Source organism: Vulpes vulpes, chromosome 2 (genome assembly GCF_048418805.1).
Source record: "Vulpes vulpes isolate BD-2025 chromosome 2, VulVul3, whole genome shotgun sequence".
In the NCBI taxonomy this organism is placed as follows: Eukaryota; Metazoa; Chordata; class Mammalia; order Carnivora; family Canidae; genus Vulpes; species Vulpes vulpes.
Genome location: NC_132781.1, coordinates 35693424 through 35715641, shown reverse-complemented (window position 1 = coordinate 35715641; position 22218 = coordinate 35693424). Strand labels below are relative to the sequence as shown.

The window sequence follows — 22218 nt, the reverse complement described above, 5'->3', positions numbered from 1 at the left end:
CCAAGGTCATACCCAGCTCACCCAAGGCATACCAGTTGGAAATCTCAGTTCATAGGTAAGTACATTTTTAATATTGTTAGATCTTACTAAATTTCTCCCCAAAGTGATTATGTCAAGTTCTTAAAATCCTACTGTGTTAGTTATCTATTGCTGTCTAATAGAATATTCCCAAACTTAGCAGTTTAAAACATTTATTATTTCATATGGTTTCAGTGGCTCAGATCCTGGAAGTGGATTAGCTAAGTGATTCTGGCTGAGCGTCTCTCAGGTGGATGTAATCAGGATATCCTTTATGGCTATGATCTGAAAGCTAAAATGGGGTTGGGGTATTTACTTCTAGGATGCCTTGTGCACTTGGCTTTTGGCAATAGGCCTCAGTTCCTTGTCTTGTGGGCTTCTATGTAAGGCTGCTGCCATGTCTTCATGGCATGGCAGCTGGTTTCCCCAGGGCAGGTGATCTAAGAGAGCAAGGTGCACTAGCCACAGTGTATTTTTTATGATTTAGTGTCACAAGCGACACACTATCACTTCCTCCATATTTAGTTTGTTAGCACTGAGTCACAAAGTCTAACCCATCTTTCTTCTGCTGAGGGGAATTAAGCTCCACCTCTTAAAGAGTATAATTTTGTGTTCATATTTTAAAACCACACAGAGTTCCCACTTCTTCATGATTGTTGATTCATTTACCAAATTATCTATTAAATGTCTGCTATGTTCCAGGTACTGTTCTAGGTTCTGGGGATTCCACATTGAACAAAACAGTAAAAAATTCCTGGACTCATGGAACTTAACATTCTAGGAGAGACACACAGATGATTAAAAAAAAAAAAAAGTAGACTGTATTTTGTGATGTAATGAAAAGTACTATCATGAAAAATAAAGCAAGGAATGTCACGGAGTGTAATTTTTAAATGGATGGTCAGAGGGGATATAAAAGATGACATTTGAATTAAATGAAGGGCATTGAAACCTATGGGTGTTTGGGGCAAGAGAATTTAAGGGTGAAGGAACAACAACAAATGCAGATATCATTACTGCTTATATATATATTTTTTTTAACTGAGCAGCATGGAAGTTTTCTGTTAACTATATAGCAAACACTGGAACATCAGTTATAAAAGGAGGTCAGGAGGTCAGTTTTTAGCAAGTTACCTTCAAGGTGCTTATCAGATATAAAAGTGGTGATGTTCCATTGATTTCTGGTTATGAAAATTGACGGTAGGTGAGGTTTAGTTTGGAGATAGCAACTTGGAAGCAGAAGCTTAGGTAGGAGTATTCAAAATACTGTTGAAACATTTGGTAAGGGGAAGACTGAGATGTGACCATTGGATTTAGCAACATGGAGGTCATCGATGATCTTGACAAAATAACTTTGGTGGGATAGTGAGACCACAGTCATAATTGGGGTTGGTTCAAGATAGAGCAAGAGGGGGGATCCCTGGGTGGCACAGCGTTTGAGAGTCTGCCTTTGGCCCAGGGCGCGATCCTGGAGACCCGGGATCGAGTCCCACATCGGGCTCCCGGTGCATGGAGCCTGCTTCTCCCTCTGCCTGTGTCTCTGCCTCTCTCTCTCTCTGTGCGACTATCATAAAAAAAAAAAATTAAGATAGAGCAAGAGGAGGACAATTTGATATAGCAAGTTTAGACACTCTTCCTAGGAGTTTCATTATAAAGGGAAGGAGAGAAATGGGACTTTAGTTAGAGTGAAAAGTAAAAGGTCAAGAGAGAGTTTGCTGCTGTTATTTTAAAAAGGGAGGAAATAATAGTTGATGGGAAAGATCCATTAGAACAGTAAAAACTGCACGTAGGAGAGAAAGTGAATGAATGAAAAAGAAATGAATCTTTTGATATAAAAAGACCTATGTGGGAGAGATAAACTTGTTGTTGTAATGAAAAAAATTGCTTTTTGATTTTACTTCTCTATCACATATTTTTTCCTCAGAAATATTAATAGCTTTTAGATTTGAACACTTAAGCTAAAAACATGCTTTGTCACATTACGTTTCAAGTCTTTATTTTGGCATTTGGAAAAAAATTTATTAACTGTGGTTTTAGTTTTTTTAAATTTTAACTTGTTTTATGGTAATAATTTTTGGCTCAGTAAATTAAATTATAATATTTAGCACCATTCTGGGACACCTGGGTGGCTCAGCAGTTGAATGTCTGCCTTCGGCTTAGGGTGTAATCCTGGAGTCCTGGGATCAAGTCCCACATCAGGTTCCCTGCATGGAGCCTGCTTCTCCCTCTGCTGTGTCTCTGCTTCTCTCTCTGTGTCTCTCATGAATAAATAAAATAAAATTTATTTAAAAAAAAGATTTTCATTTATTCATGAGAGACACAGAAAGAGACAGAGATACAGGCAGAGGGAGAAGCAGGCTCCATTGGAAGGGGCCCGATGTGGGACTCGATCCCAGAACCCCAGGATCACACCCTGAGCCAAAGGGAGATGACACTCAACCCCTGAGCCACCCAGGTGTGCCAATAAAAATCTTTAATAAAAAAAATATTTAAAAAAATATTTAGTACCATTCTTATGGTGTATAGCCATTTTTCTTCTAGCTTTTTGGGAAGGAGAAGTTTGCTTAGCAGAACTTGGTACCATTTTTAGGCACTCCTGAAGATTAGAATTACTACTGGAGTACAGATGTAGCAAAGGTGCCTTCTAGTGGCTGCCTGATGGAATTGCAGATGAATCTTGTAAATCATTTATTGAGTGCGGTATGTGCTAAGCATGTAGTCTTTGTCTTCATGGAAGCTTACAGTTTAGAAGGGGAGAGGTATTCAGCAGATCATAAAAAGAGCTGAAAAATTACATCTCTAAATACTAATGTGCTAATGGGAACTTAAAATAAGGGTATTATACCTAGCTGGAGAAACAAGAGATATTTGATATTGAGCTAAAGTTTGAAGAATTACTAGTTGTCAAGACAGGATGAGTGTGTGTTCTAGGCCTAGGAGCTGCATTTGCAAGCGGCTCTGTGATATGAGGAAGGATGGTGAATATAATAATTGAAGGCCTGTGTAGCTGGAACAGTGATAGAGGAATAAGAAGCATAGATAAGGGGCACCTGGGTGGCTCAGTGTTTGAGGATCTGCCTTTGGCTCAGGTTGTGATCCTGAGGTCCTGGGATCAAGTCCCGCATCAGGCTCCCTGTGGAGAGCCTGCTTCTCCCTCTGCCTATGACTCTGTGGCTCTCTTTGTGTGTCTTTCATGAATAAATAAAGTCTTTTTTTTTTTTTTTAAGGTTTTAACGCGAGACTAGGTCCCGGGACTTTGGGATTATGCCCTGAGCCGAAGGCAGATGCTCAACCACTGAGCCACCCATGTGTCCCAATAAATAAAATCTTAAAAAAAAAAAAAAAAACTTAGAACCACTGAGCCACCCGGGCTGCATTTTTTTTTTATGTTGTGGTTAAGAGTTCTGTCTTAAGAGTAATTCCAAACTGGGCAGCCCAGGTGGCTCAGCGGTTTAGCGCCGCCTTCAGCCCAGGGCCTGATCCTGGAGACCTGGAATCGAGTCCCATGTCGGGCTCCCTGCATGGGGTCTGCTTCTCCCTCTGCCTGCGTCTCTGCCTCTCTCTCTCCTCTCTGTGTATTCTCATGAATAAATAAGTAAAATCTTAAAAAAAAAAAGACCAAACTACTGCAGAGTAGGAGTGGAATTGTGTGTATGTATGTTTTCAATTATGGCAAATAGGTATATAATTTTTCTGTCTTAACCATTTTAAGCGTACAGTTAGTGGTGGTATTAAGTACATTTATGATGTTGTGCAACAATCACCATCTATCTTAAATTTGTGTTTCAAAGGGATGATTTTGGTTGTAGTTTTTTTTTTTTTTAAGATTTATTCATGAAAGTGAGAGAGAGAGAGAGAGAGAGAGAGAGGTAGAGACACAGGCAGAGGGAGAAGCAGGCTCCACACAGGGAGCCTGACGTGGGACTTGATCCTGGGACTCCAGGATCACGCTCTGCACCAAAGGCAGGCGCTAAACTGCTGAGCCACTCAGGGGTCCCCTGGTTGTAGTTTTAAGAATGGTTTAGGTGAGTTTTTTTTTTTTTTTTAAGATTTTATTCATTTATTCATGAGAGACAGAGAGGGGCATGGACACAGGCAGAGGGAGAAGCAGGCTCCATGCAAGAAGCCCAATGTGGGACTCGATCCCGGGACTCTAGCATCACGCCCTGGGCCAAAGGCAGGCGCCAAACAGCTGAGCCACCCAGGGATCCCCTAGGTGAGGGTGTTTGATGGAAGTGCTCCATGGGAAGCCATCCACAGAGTGGGGGGCGGGGGAGTGTTGAAATTCACGAGGGGTAAAGACCACTGAGTATCCTGTGTACTGTGGACTGCCATGAGCCACAGAGGCAAGCAGAGAACGTTCTGAAATCAGAAGAAAGGCCTTTTTCTCTTGTGGTGTCCCTCCAGTGCCTCCACTGAGGATAAAAAGGACATGACCATCAAGGAGGAAACTAACAATATTTGCCGCAATGTCTGGGAGCTCTCCCTTCAGTATGTACAGGAATGATATCCTGTGATCCTATTTTTGTTTATCATTGGCCTACTGTTTGTACATTGGCCTACTGTTTGTACATTGGCCTACTGTAGAAACAGTTCAAAGCCCACTTCTGATCCTTGCTCATTTGATCTCAGGTAAAGTCACATAGATTCTCTGATCTGATTAAATAAGGGCACTGTGTCTATATCATATATTCTTTTTTTTTTAATTTTTATTTATTTATGATAGTCACAGAGAGAGAGAGAGAGAGAGAGAGAGGCAGAGACAGGCAGAGGGAGAAGCAGGCTCCATGCACCGGGAGCCTGATGCGGGATTCGATCCCGGGTCTCCAGGATCACGCTCTGGGCCAAAGGCAGGCGCCAAACTGCTGCGCCACCCAGGGATCCCTATATCATATATTCTTAAATCTGGCTGTGAATACAAGTCATCTAGTGAGTTTGTTAAAAATTCCTATTTCAGGAACTTTTACTGGCAAATTTAAAGCAACTTGAGCATCAAAACCATAACAGGGGGCACTCACCTGGGTAGCTCAGTCAGTTAAGTGTCCAACTCTTAATATCAGCTCAGGTCATGATCAGGATTGCAAAATCAAGTCCTACACCCCTCTCTACACTGTGGAACCTGCTTAAGATTCTCTCTTTCCTTCTCCTTTTGCTCCCTGCCCCCGCCTCACATGTGTATTCTCTCTCTCTCTCTCTCTTTCTCAAAAAAGCAAAACAATAACAGGAATAATTTATAACATATTGAAGAAAAAAGAATCAATGTTTATAATGATACTAAAAAGATTATAAAGAAGTAGAGGAGAATGGAAAACTTCTTTAGAAAAGACAGCTAATAAATGTAGTTAAGAGTGTTCTAATTCTGTCATCAGTTTACAACCATCATAGTACCAACTGGTTGGTGCAAGAATCGTTAATGGATGCTAAAATATGGCATGTTTTGGTGGACAACAGGATATTTCACACAGACTCAAAGCTATCACCCTATAGATTACTTAGCAATTAGAAAATGAAAAAGGCACCTTACAGTGCTGGTAGATAGCACTTTAACCAAATGGTCCAGTCTATTAGCATTGCCACTGATGGGACAAACTGATACTTTGTTATTCTTATCCAAATGAACAAATTTATTAAAGATTTTATTTATTTTTTTTAAGATTTATTTGAGAGAAAGTGAGTATAGGGGAGGGGTGGAGGGAATGAATCTCAAGCAGACTCTTCTCTGAGCATGGAGCCTATCACAGGGCTCAGTCTCATGACCCATGAGATCAAAACCCAGGAGCAGAACCCAAGAGCTGGATGCTTAACCAACTGAGCCACCCAGGCACCCCAGAGATTTTATTTTTAAGTAGTCTCTACACCTACCATCGGACTCAGACTTACAACCCCAAGATCATGAGTCCCATGCTCCACTGACTGAGCCAGCCAGGTACTCCTAAAAATATTTTTAAATTTATAAAGATAGGGGATCCCTGGGTGGCTCAGCAGTTTAGCGCCTGCCTTCAGCCCAGGGCACAATCCTAGAGTCCCAGGATCGAGTCCCACATCAGGCTCCCTGCATGGAGCCTGCTTTTCCCTCTGCTTTGTGTGTGTGTGTGTCTCTCTCTCTTTCTGTCTCTCATGTATAAATAAATAAAATATTTAAAAATAAAGATACTAATATTAGGGATCCCTGGATGGCTCAGTGGTTTAGTGCCTGGCCTTGGCCCAAGGCGTGGTCCTAGAGTCTTGGGATTGAGTCCCACATCAGGCTCCCTGCATGGAGCCTGCTTCTCTTTCTGCCTATGTCTCTGCCTCTCTCTCTCTCTCTCTCTCTCTCTCTCTCTCTCTCTCTGTCTCTCATGAATAAATAAATAAAATCTTTAAAAAAAAAGATACTAATATTAGTTTATACATGAGAAATTGTGACCCTTTTTCAAGGTTATGTAATCTGCATTAGATTGTAAATGAGAATTTCTTTTTTTAATCTAGATTGGAAATTTAGCCATATTAGGGATTTTGCTTTATAGAAATTTATGTTCTTGGAGTAGCAATATTAATCCCAGATATGGGGAAAAACTGCTTTTGAAAGCTTTAACACTTATGAACTCTGTAACTGCTACCTTAATATTTATCTTAACTGTTCCCGTGCCCATTTTAAAAATTTCACCAGCCAGAGAACTTTGTTTTGCTAGCATAAAGAAGTAAATGTGGGGTGTCTGGATGGCGCAGTTGGTTAAAGCCTCTGACTCTTGTTTTCAGCTCAGGTAATGATCTCAGGGTTCTGGGATTGAGCCCTGAGTTTGGTTCCTCTCTCAGGCTGGAGTCTGCCTGAGATTTCCCCTCTCCCTCTCCCTTAGCCCCTCCCATTCATGCTGTGTCTCTCTCTCTCAAATCTTTAAAAAAAAAAGTAGTAAATGTGTCTTTGTGAGCCAACCTGGATTATAATTAGCTTTTAGTGGTTGCATGTGTTCTTTTTTTTTTTTTAAGATTTAAAAAAATTATTTTTAAAGATTTATTTATTTATTCAGAGGAAGGGGCAGAGGGAGAAGCAGGCTCCATGCAGGGAGCCCGATGTGGGACTCGACCCCTGGTCTCCAGGATCACACATCGGGCTGCAGGCGGCACTAAACCGCTGCGCCACCGGGGCTGCCCAGGATTTTATATTTAAGTAATCTCTACACGCAGCATGGGGGCTTGAACCTACAATGCGCGGAGATCAAGAGTCACATACTCCACTGACTGAGCCAGCCAGGTCCCCCATATGTGTTCTCTTCTGCTATTCTGAAGGTTGAATTGCCCCTTTCATGGGGCTGGTTTGGCAATAAATTGTGCTATTTTAGAGTAGGGTAATTGATGTGAATTATTCTTCCCTTAGACTTTGAGCATGTTTGAATTGGCCAATACTACTTTTGATGGGAGCTAATAAGGGTTTAAGTAAGGCAGAGAAAGGACAAAGCTTTCTCTTGTTTAGCAAAAAGTCAAACCTGCTGAAAGAGGGCAAAAACTACTCTCTTGTCTGAAAACCTTTTGCTTTTTTTTTTTTTTTTAAGATTTTATTTATTCATGAAAGAGAGGCAGAGACACAGGCAGAGAGAGAAGCAGGCTCCATGCAGAGAGCCCTATGTGGGGGGCTCGATCCCAAGTCTCCAACATCACTCCCTGGGCCAAAGGCAGGCACCAAACCGCTGAGCCACCCAGGCGTCCCAAACCTTTTGCTTTTAATTTAGGTCTTTACCTAGAATATTTCACAACAAACAAAACAGACAGAGATTAATGTATTCTTTCTGACTGCTTCCCAGTCAGAAAGTTCTTAGAAGTAAAAGAAAAGTTATATTGTTCTACTTACTTTGTCTTATGTATCACAAACAGAAGAGTAAATGGTTTGTTATTTTTGTTTGTTTTTAAGATTTATTTATTTGAGAGAACACGAGTGTGGGGAGGGTTAGAGGGAGATGGAGAGGGAGAGAGAACCAGTCTCCCCACTGAGTGGAGAGCCTGTTGCAGGGCTAAATCCCATGACCCAGAGATCACATCCTGAGCTGAAACCAAGAGGCAGATGCTCAACTGACTGTGCCACCCAGGTGCCCCGAGATGTTTTTTTTTTTTTTAAATCATGTATGGATTTTTAATGTTATCAATTGATTTTCTGCATTTATTGAGATGAACATGTAGATTTTCCCCCTTTTAATCTGTTGACAAGACATTACTAGTTCGGAAATAACATTTCTTGCTTCTTATCTCTGTCCCCCAGGTGATTTGTGGAGTTATGATTTCTTCAGTGGTGAGTTTGTGGTGTCACCTGAACCAGACACGAGTGTCCACACTCTTGACCCCCAGAAGCACAAGTATATTATTTTGGGGAGTGATGGACTTTGGAATATGATTCCACCGCAAGATGCCATCTCAATGTGCCAGGACCAAGAGGAGAAAAAGTACTTGATGGTGAGAAGTGGCTCAATGATTTAATATTATCGTCTACACATTGTTCTACTTTTTTTTTTTTTTAAAGATTTTATTTATTTATTCATGAGAGACAGAGAGAGAGGCAGAGACACAGGCAGAGGTAGAAGCAGGCCCCACGCAGGAAGCCCGATATGGGACTCGATCCTGGAACTCCAGGATCACGCCCTGAGCTGAAAGCAGACGCTTAACAGCTGAGCCACCAGGTGTCCCCTGTTCTACTTTTGTCAGAGGTCTTGAATATGAACTAAGGATGCTCAGTTTGAATAGATATTTGCATTTGCCTGGCTCTAAAATTACGTAAAACAGACTTTGCAGCTCATCAGGGGAATGAGACAGGATATAAATAAATGAAACTAGATAACAAAACACAGGGGATCCCTGGGTGGCGCAGCGGTTTGGCGCCTGCCTTTGGCCCAGGGCGCGATCCTGGAGACCCGGGATCGAATCCCACATCGGGCTCCCGGTGCATGGAGCCTGCTTCTCCCTTTGCCTGTGTCTCTGCCTCTCTCTCTCTCTCACTGTGTGCCTATCATAAATAAATAAAAATTAAAAAAAACACACACACACACACACAACCACTGACTTTGTTATGAACAGCCCTTGACTTAATGGCCTATGAAACCACATTAATCCTTTGTTAAAAATTGAGAGGGGATCCCAGGGTGGCTCAGTGGTTTAGCGCCTGCCTTCGGCTCAGGGCATGATCCTGGAGACCTAGGATCAAGTCCCACATCAGGCTCCCTGCATGGAGCCTGCTTCTCCCTCTGCCTTTGTCTCTGCCTGTCTCTGTCTCTCTCTCTCTTTCTCTATCTTTCATAAATGAATAAATAAAAAAAAACTTTAAAAATATAAAAATAAATGAAAATTGAGATATAATTCATATACCATAAAATTTACCTTTTTAAAATGTATAACTCAGTGGTTCTTAGTATATTCTCTAAGTTGTGCAACTGTCACCACTATCTCATTCCAGAACATTTTTATCACTGCTCCCAAAACCCATAATCATTAGCAGTCATTCACTATCTCTTGCTACCTCCACCCACTGGCAAACACTGATCTGTCTCTGTATATTTGCCTGTTTTTGGATATTTCATATAAGGGAGATCAGATAGCATGTGGCATTTTGTATTTGACTTCTTTCACTTAAGCATAATATTTTCAAATTTCATCCATGTTGCTTGTAAATAAAAGTACTATATTTCTTTTTAAGGCTGAATAATTTTCTGTCAGTGGATATGCAACATTTAATTTATCCATCTGTTTGTCAGTTGATGGATATTTAGGTTGTTTCCACTTTGGGGCTCTTATGAATGACACTGTTGTGAAAATTCACATACAAGTTTTTGTGTGGACAAGTTTTCAGTTTTCTTAGGTGTATACCTTGGAGTGGAATTGCTAATAAGATGCATAGTAATTATGTCACCTATCCTTTTATTAGTCCATTGCAAACCAAGAAACAACCATCAATAAGAAAAATCCTTTTCTTTCTTTCCTGGCTTGTTTGCAAACTGATTTCTTCTTCAAAGTAAGGAGAATTGGAAGAGTGTGATGGTGTTGAAGGCAAGGAAAGAGTGTTTTGTGGGTAGCAGGCAGCAATGTCAAATTCTGCAAAGAAGTAGAGGCAGATGGATGAGAACAGTATATATTGAGTTTTATAGTTAGGATCTTTTATTAGTGATCTTCAAGGATGAAGAGTTTAACTAGAATCAAGGGGATGGGCTATCCTTGGAAAAGATGATCTTTCTCTCAGGTGGGAGGAATGGTAAAGCCATATTTTGGCATGAAAAGGAGTTAAAATTAAAAGAATTTGTATTGCTGCCATTCACCCAGCTAATAACATTAGATACTGTGCAGGGGAGGTAACTGTAAATAGATTATGCTCCTTGATCAGCATATACCATGTTGTTACAAATAGGATATGTTTATAGCTATCAGGACCTCTACTTGATTGTGAGTTGTTTAAAGGTAAGAGTTGTAAATAAAAATAAAGGTAAGAGTTGTGTCTTGATTCTTTTTTTTTTTTTTTAAGATTTTATTTATTTATTTATGAGAGACAGAGAGAGAGAGAGAGAGAGGCAGAGACATAGGCAGAGGGAGAAGCAGGCTCGCCGCAGGGAACCCAATGTGGGACTTGATCCCAAATTCTGAATCCCAGGATTACACCCTGAGCCAAAGGCAGACGCTTAACTGCTGAGCCACCCAGGCGTCCCTTGATTCATTTTTACAACCTTGGAGCTAACATGTTGCATTTGGTTAATGGCATCAGATATAAGAGAAAGAGTGAATAAAATAAAGATTCTTTTATCTATTTAATTTATAATTCTTTAATGATGAGAAAGAGAAACATTTCAGTGGCATGATGAGGTCATAAGCTTTATTGAGAGAACCTATTCATAAAACACCAAAGTGGTTTCAGAATAACTATTGAAGGAAGTATCCATATAATAACAATATTTAGAACAAGTGTTATGAGAACTGAGAAGGAGAAGATTGGAAACCTGGAAAGATTGGATAAGAAAGTTTCACGGACAAGAGTGATATTGGCGCAAGTCTTAAAGGTGGGATTGAATTTACCAGGTAAATAAGTGAGGAGAGAGAAGCTTTCCAGGTAAAGGAATAAAAAGTGTAAAGTCAAAGAAGAGAGACAGATTTAACATATTTAGGTTTCACAGATAGCTTGATGTGACTGGGGGAGAGGAGATAAAATGGTTTTAAATGCTGTTAGGAAGTTAGGTCTTTATATTCAGGTAGTAGAGAGTTATTGAAAAGCTATATTTTCATGATGCATTTTAGAAAGTTTACTCGTGGGATCCCTGGGTGGCGCAGCGGTTTAGCGCCTGCCTTTGGCCCAGGGCGCGATCCTGGAGACCCAGGATCGAATCCCACATCAGGCTCCCGGTGCATGGAGCCTGCTTCTCCCTCTGCCTGTGTCGCTGCCTCTCTCTCTCTCTCTCTCTCTCTCTCTGTGACTATCATAAATTAAAAAAAAAAATTAAAAAAAAAAAAAAGAAAGAAAGGTTACTCGTTGGGATGCCTGGGTGGCTCACTGGTTGAGTGTCTGCCTTTGGCTCATGGCATGATCTCGGAGTCCTGGGATCGAGTCCCACATCCAGCGCCTTGCATGGAGCCTGGTTCTCCCTCTGCCTATGTCTCTGCCTCTCTGTGTGTCTCTCCTGAATAAATAAATAAAATCTTTAAAAAGTTTACTCATTAATTGCAAGATGGAATATAAAATAGAAGATAATTGGTATTGAATATAAGGATTATGTTTATTAGTAGGTGTAGGAAAACCTAGGCATTTAACAGAATTACCAATGCAAAGTTGTCAATGACAGAGAATGGGTGGCAGCAAAGATTACTGAAGAATCCCTGAGAGAAGGTGAATTTTGATGAGTAGAGTTTTGGTTATAAGGTCTGTCATCCACCTTTTTTCACATGTTGATTCTTATTACCAATGTAACTGATTTGATTTCTATTAATGGATTTATTAGGCTTCCTCTTTGGAGGCTACTGTTAAATTCCAAATGAGAATTTTTGCAAGCTTGATCTAAGGCAGCAGTGGTAAAACAACAGCAGCAACAACAATACATATATATGCAATAACAGAAGAAATCCATGAGTGATAGAATTGATAGAACTTGGGTTTTTAAGGAAGGATATGATGATGCTCAGACTTCTGACTGGTGATAGCTGTTAATCTAGAAGAAACACATTACTCTGGGGAAGAGGGGAGGTAATTAGTTCAGATGTAGGCATGTTGAATTGGAGGTGCCTGTGGTTAATCTAGATAGATATTTTCAGTAGGCAGAAATATTGAGAGAAACCTAGAAATATAAATTTGATTGGTAAGAGAGGAGTTAGGTAAAGCTGCTACAATTTATGAGATCACCTAGTGAGACTGTATGGTGGAAGAAAAGGACATGATATTAAGGATCCAAATCAGCAGAAACCAGTGAGCTGAGTAAAAAATGCAAGTAAGGTAGTGGAAATGGCTTATACAGCAGTCCGTCTCCCCCCCTCCCCCCCCAATCCATGGCAGATATGTTCCAAGATCCTGGTGGATGCCTGAAAGCACAAATAGTACTGAACCCTATATATACTCTTTTTTTCTATACATACATAAAATGATAAAACTCAATTTATTAATTATATACAGTAAGAGATAATAACAATAATAAAGTAGAGAATTATGACTACTGTAATAAGTAATGTGAATGTGGCCTCTTTCTTAAAATATCTAACTATACTGTACTCATCCTTCTTATGAGATGATAAAATGCCTATGTGATGACATGAAGTGAATGACTTAGGCATTCTTTTTTCTTTCTTTCTTTCTTTCTTTCTTTCTTTCTTTCTTCTTTCTTTCTTTCTTTCTTTCTTTCTTCTTTCCTTTTTTAGAAACTCTAAAGATTTTTATTTATTTATTCATAGAGACACAGAGAGAGAGAGAGGCAGAGACACACAGGCAGAGGGAGAAACAGGCCCCATGCAGAGAGCCTGACGTGGGACTCCATCCAGAGTCTCCAGGATCACGCCCTGGGCTGCAGGCAGCGCTAAACCGCTGTGCCACCAGGGCTGCCCTGACAGGCATTCTGACATAGCATTAGGCTATCACTGACCTGATGCTATGTCAGAGAAGGATCGTCTATTTCTAGACCACAACTGACCATGAGTAAGCAAGATTGTAGATAAGGAGCACTACCATATAGATTTCTTTTTCATAGAGCTTTCTGGGGAAGGGAAACAGGCACACTAAAAAAAGTGAACATGAAGGGAGTCCTCAGTTCTCAGTGAGCTAGCATTTGGAAAGTGATAAAACTGGTGCTGGATAATGTGATAGATTAATGAATTAGAGATCATTGCTGCCTTTCATCAATTGTGAAGTGCATATTTTGTCTCACAAGAAAGAAAAAGCAATGTAGAAAGAAATAATCATTTACATTGTGGTACTTATCTTGGGAATGCAAGGATGGTTTATTATATTAAGGTTTTAACAAAGCAGCTGAGAGGAGTTATTTACAGCTTGCTATCAGTAATGTGTCAGAATACTGTAATATGCCCAAGATGGAACAACTCCAAATAAAGTTGATTCCCCATTTCATTTCCTTTCCCCAAGGAAAGGATGAAAAAACCCTAGTTTTTTATCCATTTTGAATATATAAATTTCAGTGATAGAGATGACAACTTAATGACCTAAAGTACTTTATACATTTTTAATTTAGTGCTTTTAGTACATTATGTATATATTATTATATATTATGTATTATATATATAATTGTATATACATATAATTTTTTTAAAGATTTTAAAAAATTTGTTTGACACAGAAAGCACAAGCAAGGGGAGTGGCAGGCAGAGGGAGAGGGAGAAGCAGACTCTGGTTGGTGGGGAACCCAATGTGGGGCTCAATCCCAGGACCCTAGGGATCAGTATCTGGCTGAAGGCAGATGCTTAACTGACTGAGCGACCCAGGCGCCCTTAATACATTATATATTATATAGTATGCATTAGAGTATATTATAATATATTAATATTTTTGTATTTACAGTACATTGTTTTATCACATTATGTAAAATAATCACAAATTTTTCCTGCTTACAAAAAGTTCATGATTTCCGCTTATTTTCATCATTCAATTATTTCTAAAGATACTTTTAAAGATATGTAGCCCTATTTTCTGAAGCACATCATTTTCATTCTTTAAAAGTTAGGAATTATTGAATCCACGGATTGAACCTCTGTATGATGCTCAGAGTTTTATTCCAAGCTACATTTATTTGCATAACATGAGATTATTTAAGGCTTTATTTGTTTTTAACTCTTTCTTTGTTGGAATTTTTTTTTTAAGATTTTATTTATTTATTCATGAGACAGAGAGAGAGAGAGAGAGGCAGAGACACAGGCAGAAGGAGAAGCAGGCCCCATGCAAGGAGCCCGACGTGGGACTCGATCCTGGGTCTCCAGGATCAGGGCCTGGGCTGAAGGTGGCGCTAAACCATTGAGCCAACTGGGCTGCCCCAACAACATGAATTTGAACTCTGTGGGTCCACTTAACAGGGATTTTTACAGTAGAGCATTGTACATGTATTTTCTCTTCCATATAATTTTCTTTTTTCCCCCTAGCTTTATTGTAAGAATACAGTATATAATACAGATAACAAAAAAATATGTGCTAATCAACTTAATTTTATTGCTAAGGTTTCTGGTCAACAGTCAGCTATTAGTAGTTAAGTTTGAGGGGAGTCAAAAATTATACATGGATTTTTAGTTGTGTGGGGGAGTTGATGTCTCTGATACCCCACATTGTTCATTGGTCAGCTGTATATATTTAACAGTTGTTTATATTTTCTTGTCTCTGAGTTTTGTTCATATTCTTTGACAATTTTTATGTTGAGTCATTGTCTTTGATTTGCTGAAGCTCTTATTTTAGGAGGAAATTGGCCTTTGCAATGAGGTTGTTTTGGTTTGGTTTGGTTTGGCCTTTTGCCAAGCCTGATTATCTCATTTGTGAATTGTTTATCTGTAATAACATGATATTCCCTTACTATTTTAGATTAACTTCTGTATAACTTTTCCTAATTAAGATTACGGTGAAAACTAAGTTTCTTATTACCAAAAAAATAAAAATACAGATGAAATTTAACCATAGGATAAAGCCTTGTTTTATTTTAAAAATTTGGAGAAGTACTATTTTAACATAGTTATGGGACTATAGACAATGCTTGAAATTTTGGAAATTTAATTTATTTAAGCTATATTGAATACTTCATTTTTAATTTGCTACAGATGTAGTGGGAACTACATCTGAGTTGTTAATCTTCTTTCTTCTTGTTCTTTTAAATACAGGGTGAGCATGGACAGTCTTGTGCCAAAATGCTTGTGAATCGAGCACTAGGCCGCTGGAGGCAGCGTATGCTTCGAGCAGATAATACTAGTGCTATAGTGATCTGCATTTCTCCAGGTGTGGACAGTCAGGGAAATTTCACCAATGAAGACGAGCTCTTTCTGAACTTGACTGATAGTCCTTCCTATAATAGTCAGGAAACCTGCTTGATGACTCCTTCCCCATGTTCTACACCACCAGTCAAGGTATATAGTTCTCTATATTATTTGAATTTTTTAATTGAATTTCTTTGGTTAATGTTGCTTGAAAAGTTTTCAGATTCTTCATATTACAGGATTTTGGATTTGAACTTGGTTCAAGAAAATGATGGATCTTCATCATGTAACTTATTGTCATTGATTAATCTTCACATCAGTACTATTTTGAATGTCAGCTGTGTCTACCTAGTAGAAAGGAGATGTACATTAACAATATTCTAACAATATTCTAATGATCCCCTTCTAATACAATGAACATTTTTAAGCATTTAAGTTTGTGAAGTACTTTCATATATATTTCATTTGAACCTCATAAACCGAATAGGTAAATATTGTAGATGTTATTCTGTCTTATAGATAATAAGACTAAGAGATTAAGCAATTTGGATAAGATCATGCAGACTCAAGATTGAAGTGGACCTTAGGATATCAGACCTTAGAACTGACTGTCTAATAACATGGGCAAGAAACATTCTTCCTCTTCTTACTCAGTTAATTTTGAATGAGTTCTTAAGATATGCTGTGAAATAATTTAAATGGTACCATATTTCCTTTTTTCTGATTTCATCCCAGTATTTTTCTACTAAAAATTAGTTCTGTTGATAACTGCTTTGTTATACTTGGGCCTTCTGAGAATGGGCTTTTATTTATTCTTTTTATTTTTGAGAGAGAGAGAGAGGAGGGGAGAGGAAGCGAGAGAATCTTAAGCAGGCTTCACACCCAGCGTGGATCCCACCCCCAGACTCAATTTCATGACCCTGAGATCATGACCTGAGCTGAAACCAAGAGTTGGCCACCTCACTGACCAAGCCACTTAGGCATCCCACAAAAGACGTTTTTGAAATTATTTCTAAAAAATCTAAGACCAGGCAGCCCAGGTAGCCGAGTGGTTTAGTGCCGCCTTCAGCCCAGGGTGTGATCCTGGAGACTGGAATCGAATCCCACGTCGGGCTCCCTGTGTGGGGCCTGCTTCTCCCTCCGCCTGTGTCTCTGCCTCTCTCTCTCTGTCTCTCATGATTAAATAAACAAACAAACAAACAAACAAACAAACAAATAAAATCATTAAAAAAATAAAAAATCTCAGACATAATGATCTAATAATAATAAAGATAAGGAGATTTATGTATGCACTATCTTATATTTCAGTGTTAGTTGCTTGCTAACCAATTGACCTCACCCAAATAATAGGAAAATATTTGGAGCTGTTCAGAATAATTAGTGTTGTTGGCTCTGACCTAACAAATAAATAAAGTCAAAGCTCTTTCTGCCCAGGAAATTGTGTTTTTTTTTTTTTAAATTTTTTTTATTTATTTATGATAGTCACACACAGAGAGAGAGAGAGAGGCAGAGACACAGGCAGAGGGAGAAGCAGGCTCCATGCACCGGGAGCCTGACGTGGGACTCGATCCCGGGTCTCCAGGATCGCGCCCTGGGCCAAAGGCAGGCGCCAAACCGCTGCGCCACCCAGGGATCCCAAGAAATTGTGTTTTATCTTATTTGATAACCACGAGAATACACATAATCTCTGATTATTGTTAAAGTAATCCCATATTTAGTAACATCTAGATAAATATAATGACATTCTGGTCAGTTTGGTTTTTAAGACATTTAAACTAGGCATTTGAGACTAGGTTTATCTATCTATAGACCTGTCAACTTGTGTGTGGATCCTAAGATATACCAGTAATCAGATCTTTGTTTTGGGATGGATATGGTAGAAATACCTCTCTTTAAGGGATGTATTACGCTGGCACACATTTCTTTCTCCATTCTTTCTCTGGGACAAAACTAAATTTAGCTGTTTTTTAATAAAGCCAAGAGCTATAGGAAGGAGGAATTTGGAAGGGAGTTAAGAAAATGAATACTTAGTTTCATTTGTGTTCTAGGCACAATTTTCATTTAGTTTAATGTTGGACTGTAAGATTGGTGGAGCAAGGCAGTTGATCTTTTAAAGTAGTAAAACTTGGGATCCCTGGGTGGCTCAGCAGTTTGGCACCTGCCTTTGGTCCAGGGCGTGATCCTGGAGCCCCAGGATCGAGTCCCACGTTGGGCTCCCTGCGTGGGGCCTGCTTCTCCCTCTGCCTGTGTCTCTGCCCCTCTCTCTCTGTGTGTCTCATGAATAAATAAATAAAATCTTTAAAAATAAATAGAGTAGTAAAACTTAGTTTTATGTGTTTGTAACAGGTGATCTCTCAATCATGTTTTTTTTTAATGATTAAAAAATTATTTGAGAAAGAGAGCATGACGAGAGGAGAGAGGCAGAAAAAGAGGGAAAAGCAGACTCCCTGATGAACAGGGAGACCAATGTGGGGCTCCATCCCAGGACCCGGGGATCATAATGTGAGCCGGGGGCATACGCTTAACCTGAGCCACCCAGGCGCCCCAATATCACATGTTTTATGAACATGTAAGAAGATTTAGTAATACATGTAATTAATCTGGAATGAATCTGAGAATTCTGACAGTTATCTGTGCTAACAGATGCAATGTATTCCCACAGAATGCCAGTCAAAAGAGAAGGGAAAAGAAAAGTTCAAGGAGAAAGTAGGGAAAGAAAAGCCAGCACATGTGTAGTGTTAGAATAATAATATATGAATTTTAAAAAGACACAGAACAATAGAAATTACAATAAATTGTGTTAACTCTAAAGTTGTTCCATTGTTTTGTTTTGTTTTTTATAAAGGGATTCCATCTAATGTCTAACCTTGTTTTACAAACTAGAGCAGTATGTTTTATTCCTATCAGTGACTTGGTTATTACCTTCTTTCTTATGCCCAAATTAATGATGTGGGGGAATCCCTGGGTGGCTTGGTGGTTTAGTGCCTGCTTTGGGCCCAGGGTGTGATCCTGGAGTGCTGGGATCGAGTCCCATGTTGGGTTCCCTGCGTGGAACCTGCTTCTCCCTCTGCCTGTGTCTCTGCCTCTCTCTCTGTGTCTCTCATGAAAAAAATAAATAAAAATCTTTTTAAAAAAATTAATGATGTGATTGGTAGTAGGAAGCCTTCTGTCTGCCTGGTCTTGTTTTAAGTCTTTTTTCTGCATTAAAGCAGGACAAATTCTAGCTCAACAATTTCCTATGAGTAGATACAGTTTTCTGTGATTATTCAGAACATGCTTGTGACCAGGGTACGTGTTGGAATCAACCTGATGCAGTGCAGAAGGATAAACTCACATGCATCTCTTGCTGATATTATTGAAAGCCATATATAAATATCCTGTAATGAAGACTATTCTGTTATCCTTTCTCAACACTGGTAACTTTGAAATAAAGTTGCTGCCCAACATCTAGTCAGTGTTGAAACAAATTAGAAGAATTGGGCTTTCAATAAACTATGCAATGTAAAATAAATAAATGAATCAATAACTGCAGAAAGATAGAGTATGTTCTTAGTTTAAAAACAAAAACAAAAACAGTAGCAGCAGCAATCTGGTTAAGGCAGTACCAAATTAGGAACTAGAGCTTCTCATCTCCAGTCTCAATTTGACCTAAAGTCAATATTTTTTTTTCCATTAAAGCATGTTGATGTTTATGGTGAGATTGAAATGCTTTTGGATGGCTTAAATGTCCCTTTTTTTCTTAATCCTAAAAACATTAAATTCTTTTTATAAGTATATTTTTATGTAGCACTTTTTTTTTAAAGATTTTATTTCTTTATAAGAGAGAGAAAGGCAGAGACACAGGCAGAGGGAGAAGCAGGCTCCATGGAGGGAACCCAGTGTGGAACTTGATCCCGGGTCTCCAGGGTCACGCCCTGGGCCGAAGGCGGCGCTAAACTGCTGAGCCACCCGGGCTGCCCATGTAGCACTCTTTTGAAAGGCGTTTATTTCTTTTCTTTTCTTTTCTTTTTTTTTAAGGCGTTTATTTCTAAGGAATTTTTATATCAGAGTAAGATATATATTTTCATTCACCCTCTACAAAAGAGTTTACTTGAGAATATACTATTTTAATAAACATGATTTGATTAAAAGGAAAAGGTGTGAGGGAAATGTTACATACTTAAGAAGGGAGACATAGTATTTATGTTTAAACTTTGTTCTTGAGAAACTATTAAGACAATGATTTCATAAAATATTAATACTATGGGAGATTTGGGTTTGATAAGAAAAATATTCTTATCTGTCTGGCAGTGGGAAAAGTATTCGGATTATATGTAGATCTAGAGCACTATATCTAAAGGAGTAGTGCATATCTGAATCACGTCTATAAAACAATACCTGAGGGACACCTGGGTGGCTCACTGGTTGAGCATCTGCCTTTGGCCCGGGTCATGATCCCAGAATCCTAGGATTGAATCCCACATCGGGCTCCCCAAAGGAAGCCTGCTTCTCCCTCTGCCTGTGTCTCTGCCTCTCTGTCTCTCTCTCTCTCTCTCATGAATAAATAAATAAAATCTTAAAAAAAAAATACCTGTAAGTTTCTGTATGATTTTTCATTTATTTTTTTGAGAGTTGCCCTGGTCGTGTTCTGTGCCTTCTAGATGCCCAGATGTCCTGCTTTTCTCAAGCCATAGAACATAGAGGCTTCTAGTGTTGGGGAGATGGGTATGAAGCAGCAATATGAGTTTGCGGTATGACATTATTGCTTTAATGTTGCACTTTATATTTTCTCTACTACTGAATATTCAGAAATGAGAATGTAGAAAAAAAAATAGGAAAGTAGGAAATCAACCAACCAACCAAGAAACAAATTTGTCACTTATACTAATGAAACTTCTTCATCTAATGGTTGAGCTGAATTCTAGGATATATTATTTATTTGGCTTATTTTCTTGTTTTTTAGTCACTGGAGGAGGACCCATGGCCAAGGCTGAACTCTAAGGACCATGTACCTGCCCTTGTTCGTAGTAATGCCTTCTCAGAGAATTATTTAGAAGTCCCAGCTGAGATAGCTCGAGGAAGTGTCCATGCGACAGCCATACCCTCAAAAGATTCAGAGCCACTTGAAGAAAATTGCACTAAAGCCCTGACTTTAAGGATACATGATTCTTTGAATAATAGCCTGTCAGTTGGCCTTGTGCCTACCAATTCAACAAATACCATCACGGACCAAAAAAATTTAAAAATGTCAACTCCAGGTCAAATGAAAGCCCAAGAAGTTGAAAGAACCCCTCCAGCAAACTTTAAAAGGACATTAGAAGAATCCAACTCCGGCCCTCTTATGAAGAAGCATAGACGAAATGGTTTAACTCGAAGTAGTGGTGCTCAGCCTGCAAGCCTCCCCACAACCTCACAGCGAAAGAACTCTGTTAAACTTACTATGCGACGCAGACTTAGGGGCCAGAAGAAAATTGGAAATCCTTTACTTCATCAGCACAGAAAAACTGTTTGTGTCTGCTGAAATGTATCTGAAAAATGGTTTTTTTTTTCCCAAACTTAGGATTTAAGAGGGCTTTTTGAAGTTGGTGCCGAACTTGAACTTTTTTTAAGGGGACAAAATAAAATAGTATACAGTTTGACTTTTTGGAATTCAACAGTTTTATCTTGGCCTTGTACTTGCTTGTATTATAAATGTGAATTTTGTAGATGTTAGGGTGTAAGTTGCTGTAAAATGTGTGTAAATTTGTACACTTCACACAGACTCAGTCTCTTACTCTGATACACAGTAAATAACAAAGGGGCAAAAGGTTAAAAAAAATCAAAAGAATCTATTAGGTTTTAGAAATACATGTAAACTTTTAAAAATGCTTATTAAGAACTTTGTATAAGTCACTTGTGATGAAAACTACACAACTTTTTAGGTAAATTATTAAGCAGACTGGAAAAGTGATGTATTTTCGTAGTGACCTGTGTTCCCCTGGATGTTCCTTAGGGACAGCTAGTGTCTTTTAAAAATTATTTTTTATTTCTAATTTCTTAATTCAGAATGAGATTTTTCATAGCAGAAGTGTTGAGCCATGCTGAGAGTAGCTTGGTGTTAGTCTCCCTGTCCTAATTAAAATACTATGCAGTATCTTTTAACTTGGTAGCATTTTTCTGAAACATTAATCATCAGATGTACTCCCCAAATGTCTAGGGGAGTGTGTTTGCCTACAAAGGTGCCCTTCTCCATCATCCCAGACACCCACTGGCATTATTAGGTCTTAAAGGAGTTACCCTCTTCTCGTGTTTGAATAAAATATGTGAAGTTTTTCTTGCTATTTCAATAACGGATGGTGCTGCTAATTCCCAACATTTCTTAAATTATTTTATATATCGTACAGTTTTCATTGATTATATGGATATATGTTTGTTCATCTAATAAATCAGTGAACTGTTCCTGATATTGCTGGATTTTTGTCATTGGTTTAATTTTATTTATTTATTCATTCATTCATTCATTTATTTATGATTTATTTATTTATTTATTCGTGATAGACATAGAGAGAGAGAGGCAGAGACACAGGAGGAGGGAGAAGCAGGCTCCATGCCGGGATCCCGACGTGGGACTCGATCCCGGGCCTCCGGGATCGCACCCCAGGCCAAAGGCAGGCGCCAAACCACTGAGCCACCCAGGATCCCCTTTGTCATTGATTTTAATGATGTGATTTGTTTTGCTTTGATCATGCTTTAGAGTAACAAAGATACATGTAATGTTTATTTTTGCACTCTTCATTTTTTAATTTTAATTTAGAATGCATTGAAACAGGCTAAATATCCAATAATAGAATACGATTA

The 22218-nt window shown here is 38.9% G+C and overlaps 1 protein-coding gene across 1 annotated transcript in view; it reads left to right on the top strand.

Annotated features, from left to right (window-relative positions):
• The window catches only part of PPM1D (protein phosphatase, Mg2+/Mn2+ dependent 1D), a 58582-nt gene extending 36758 nt beyond the window's left edge, over positions 1-21824 (top strand). The window contains exons 4-6 of the mRNA XM_025996070.2: positions 8249-8439; positions 15310-15552; positions 20345-21824. Coding sequence (XP_025851855.1) covers positions 8249-8439; positions 15310-15552; positions 20345-20902 — 992 coding nt within the window. The 3' untranslated portion in view covers positions 20903-21824. The remainder of the gene's footprint in view (positions 1-8248; positions 8440-15309; positions 15553-20344) is intronic.
• The last annotated feature ends 394 nt before the right edge of the window (positions 21825-22218 follow it).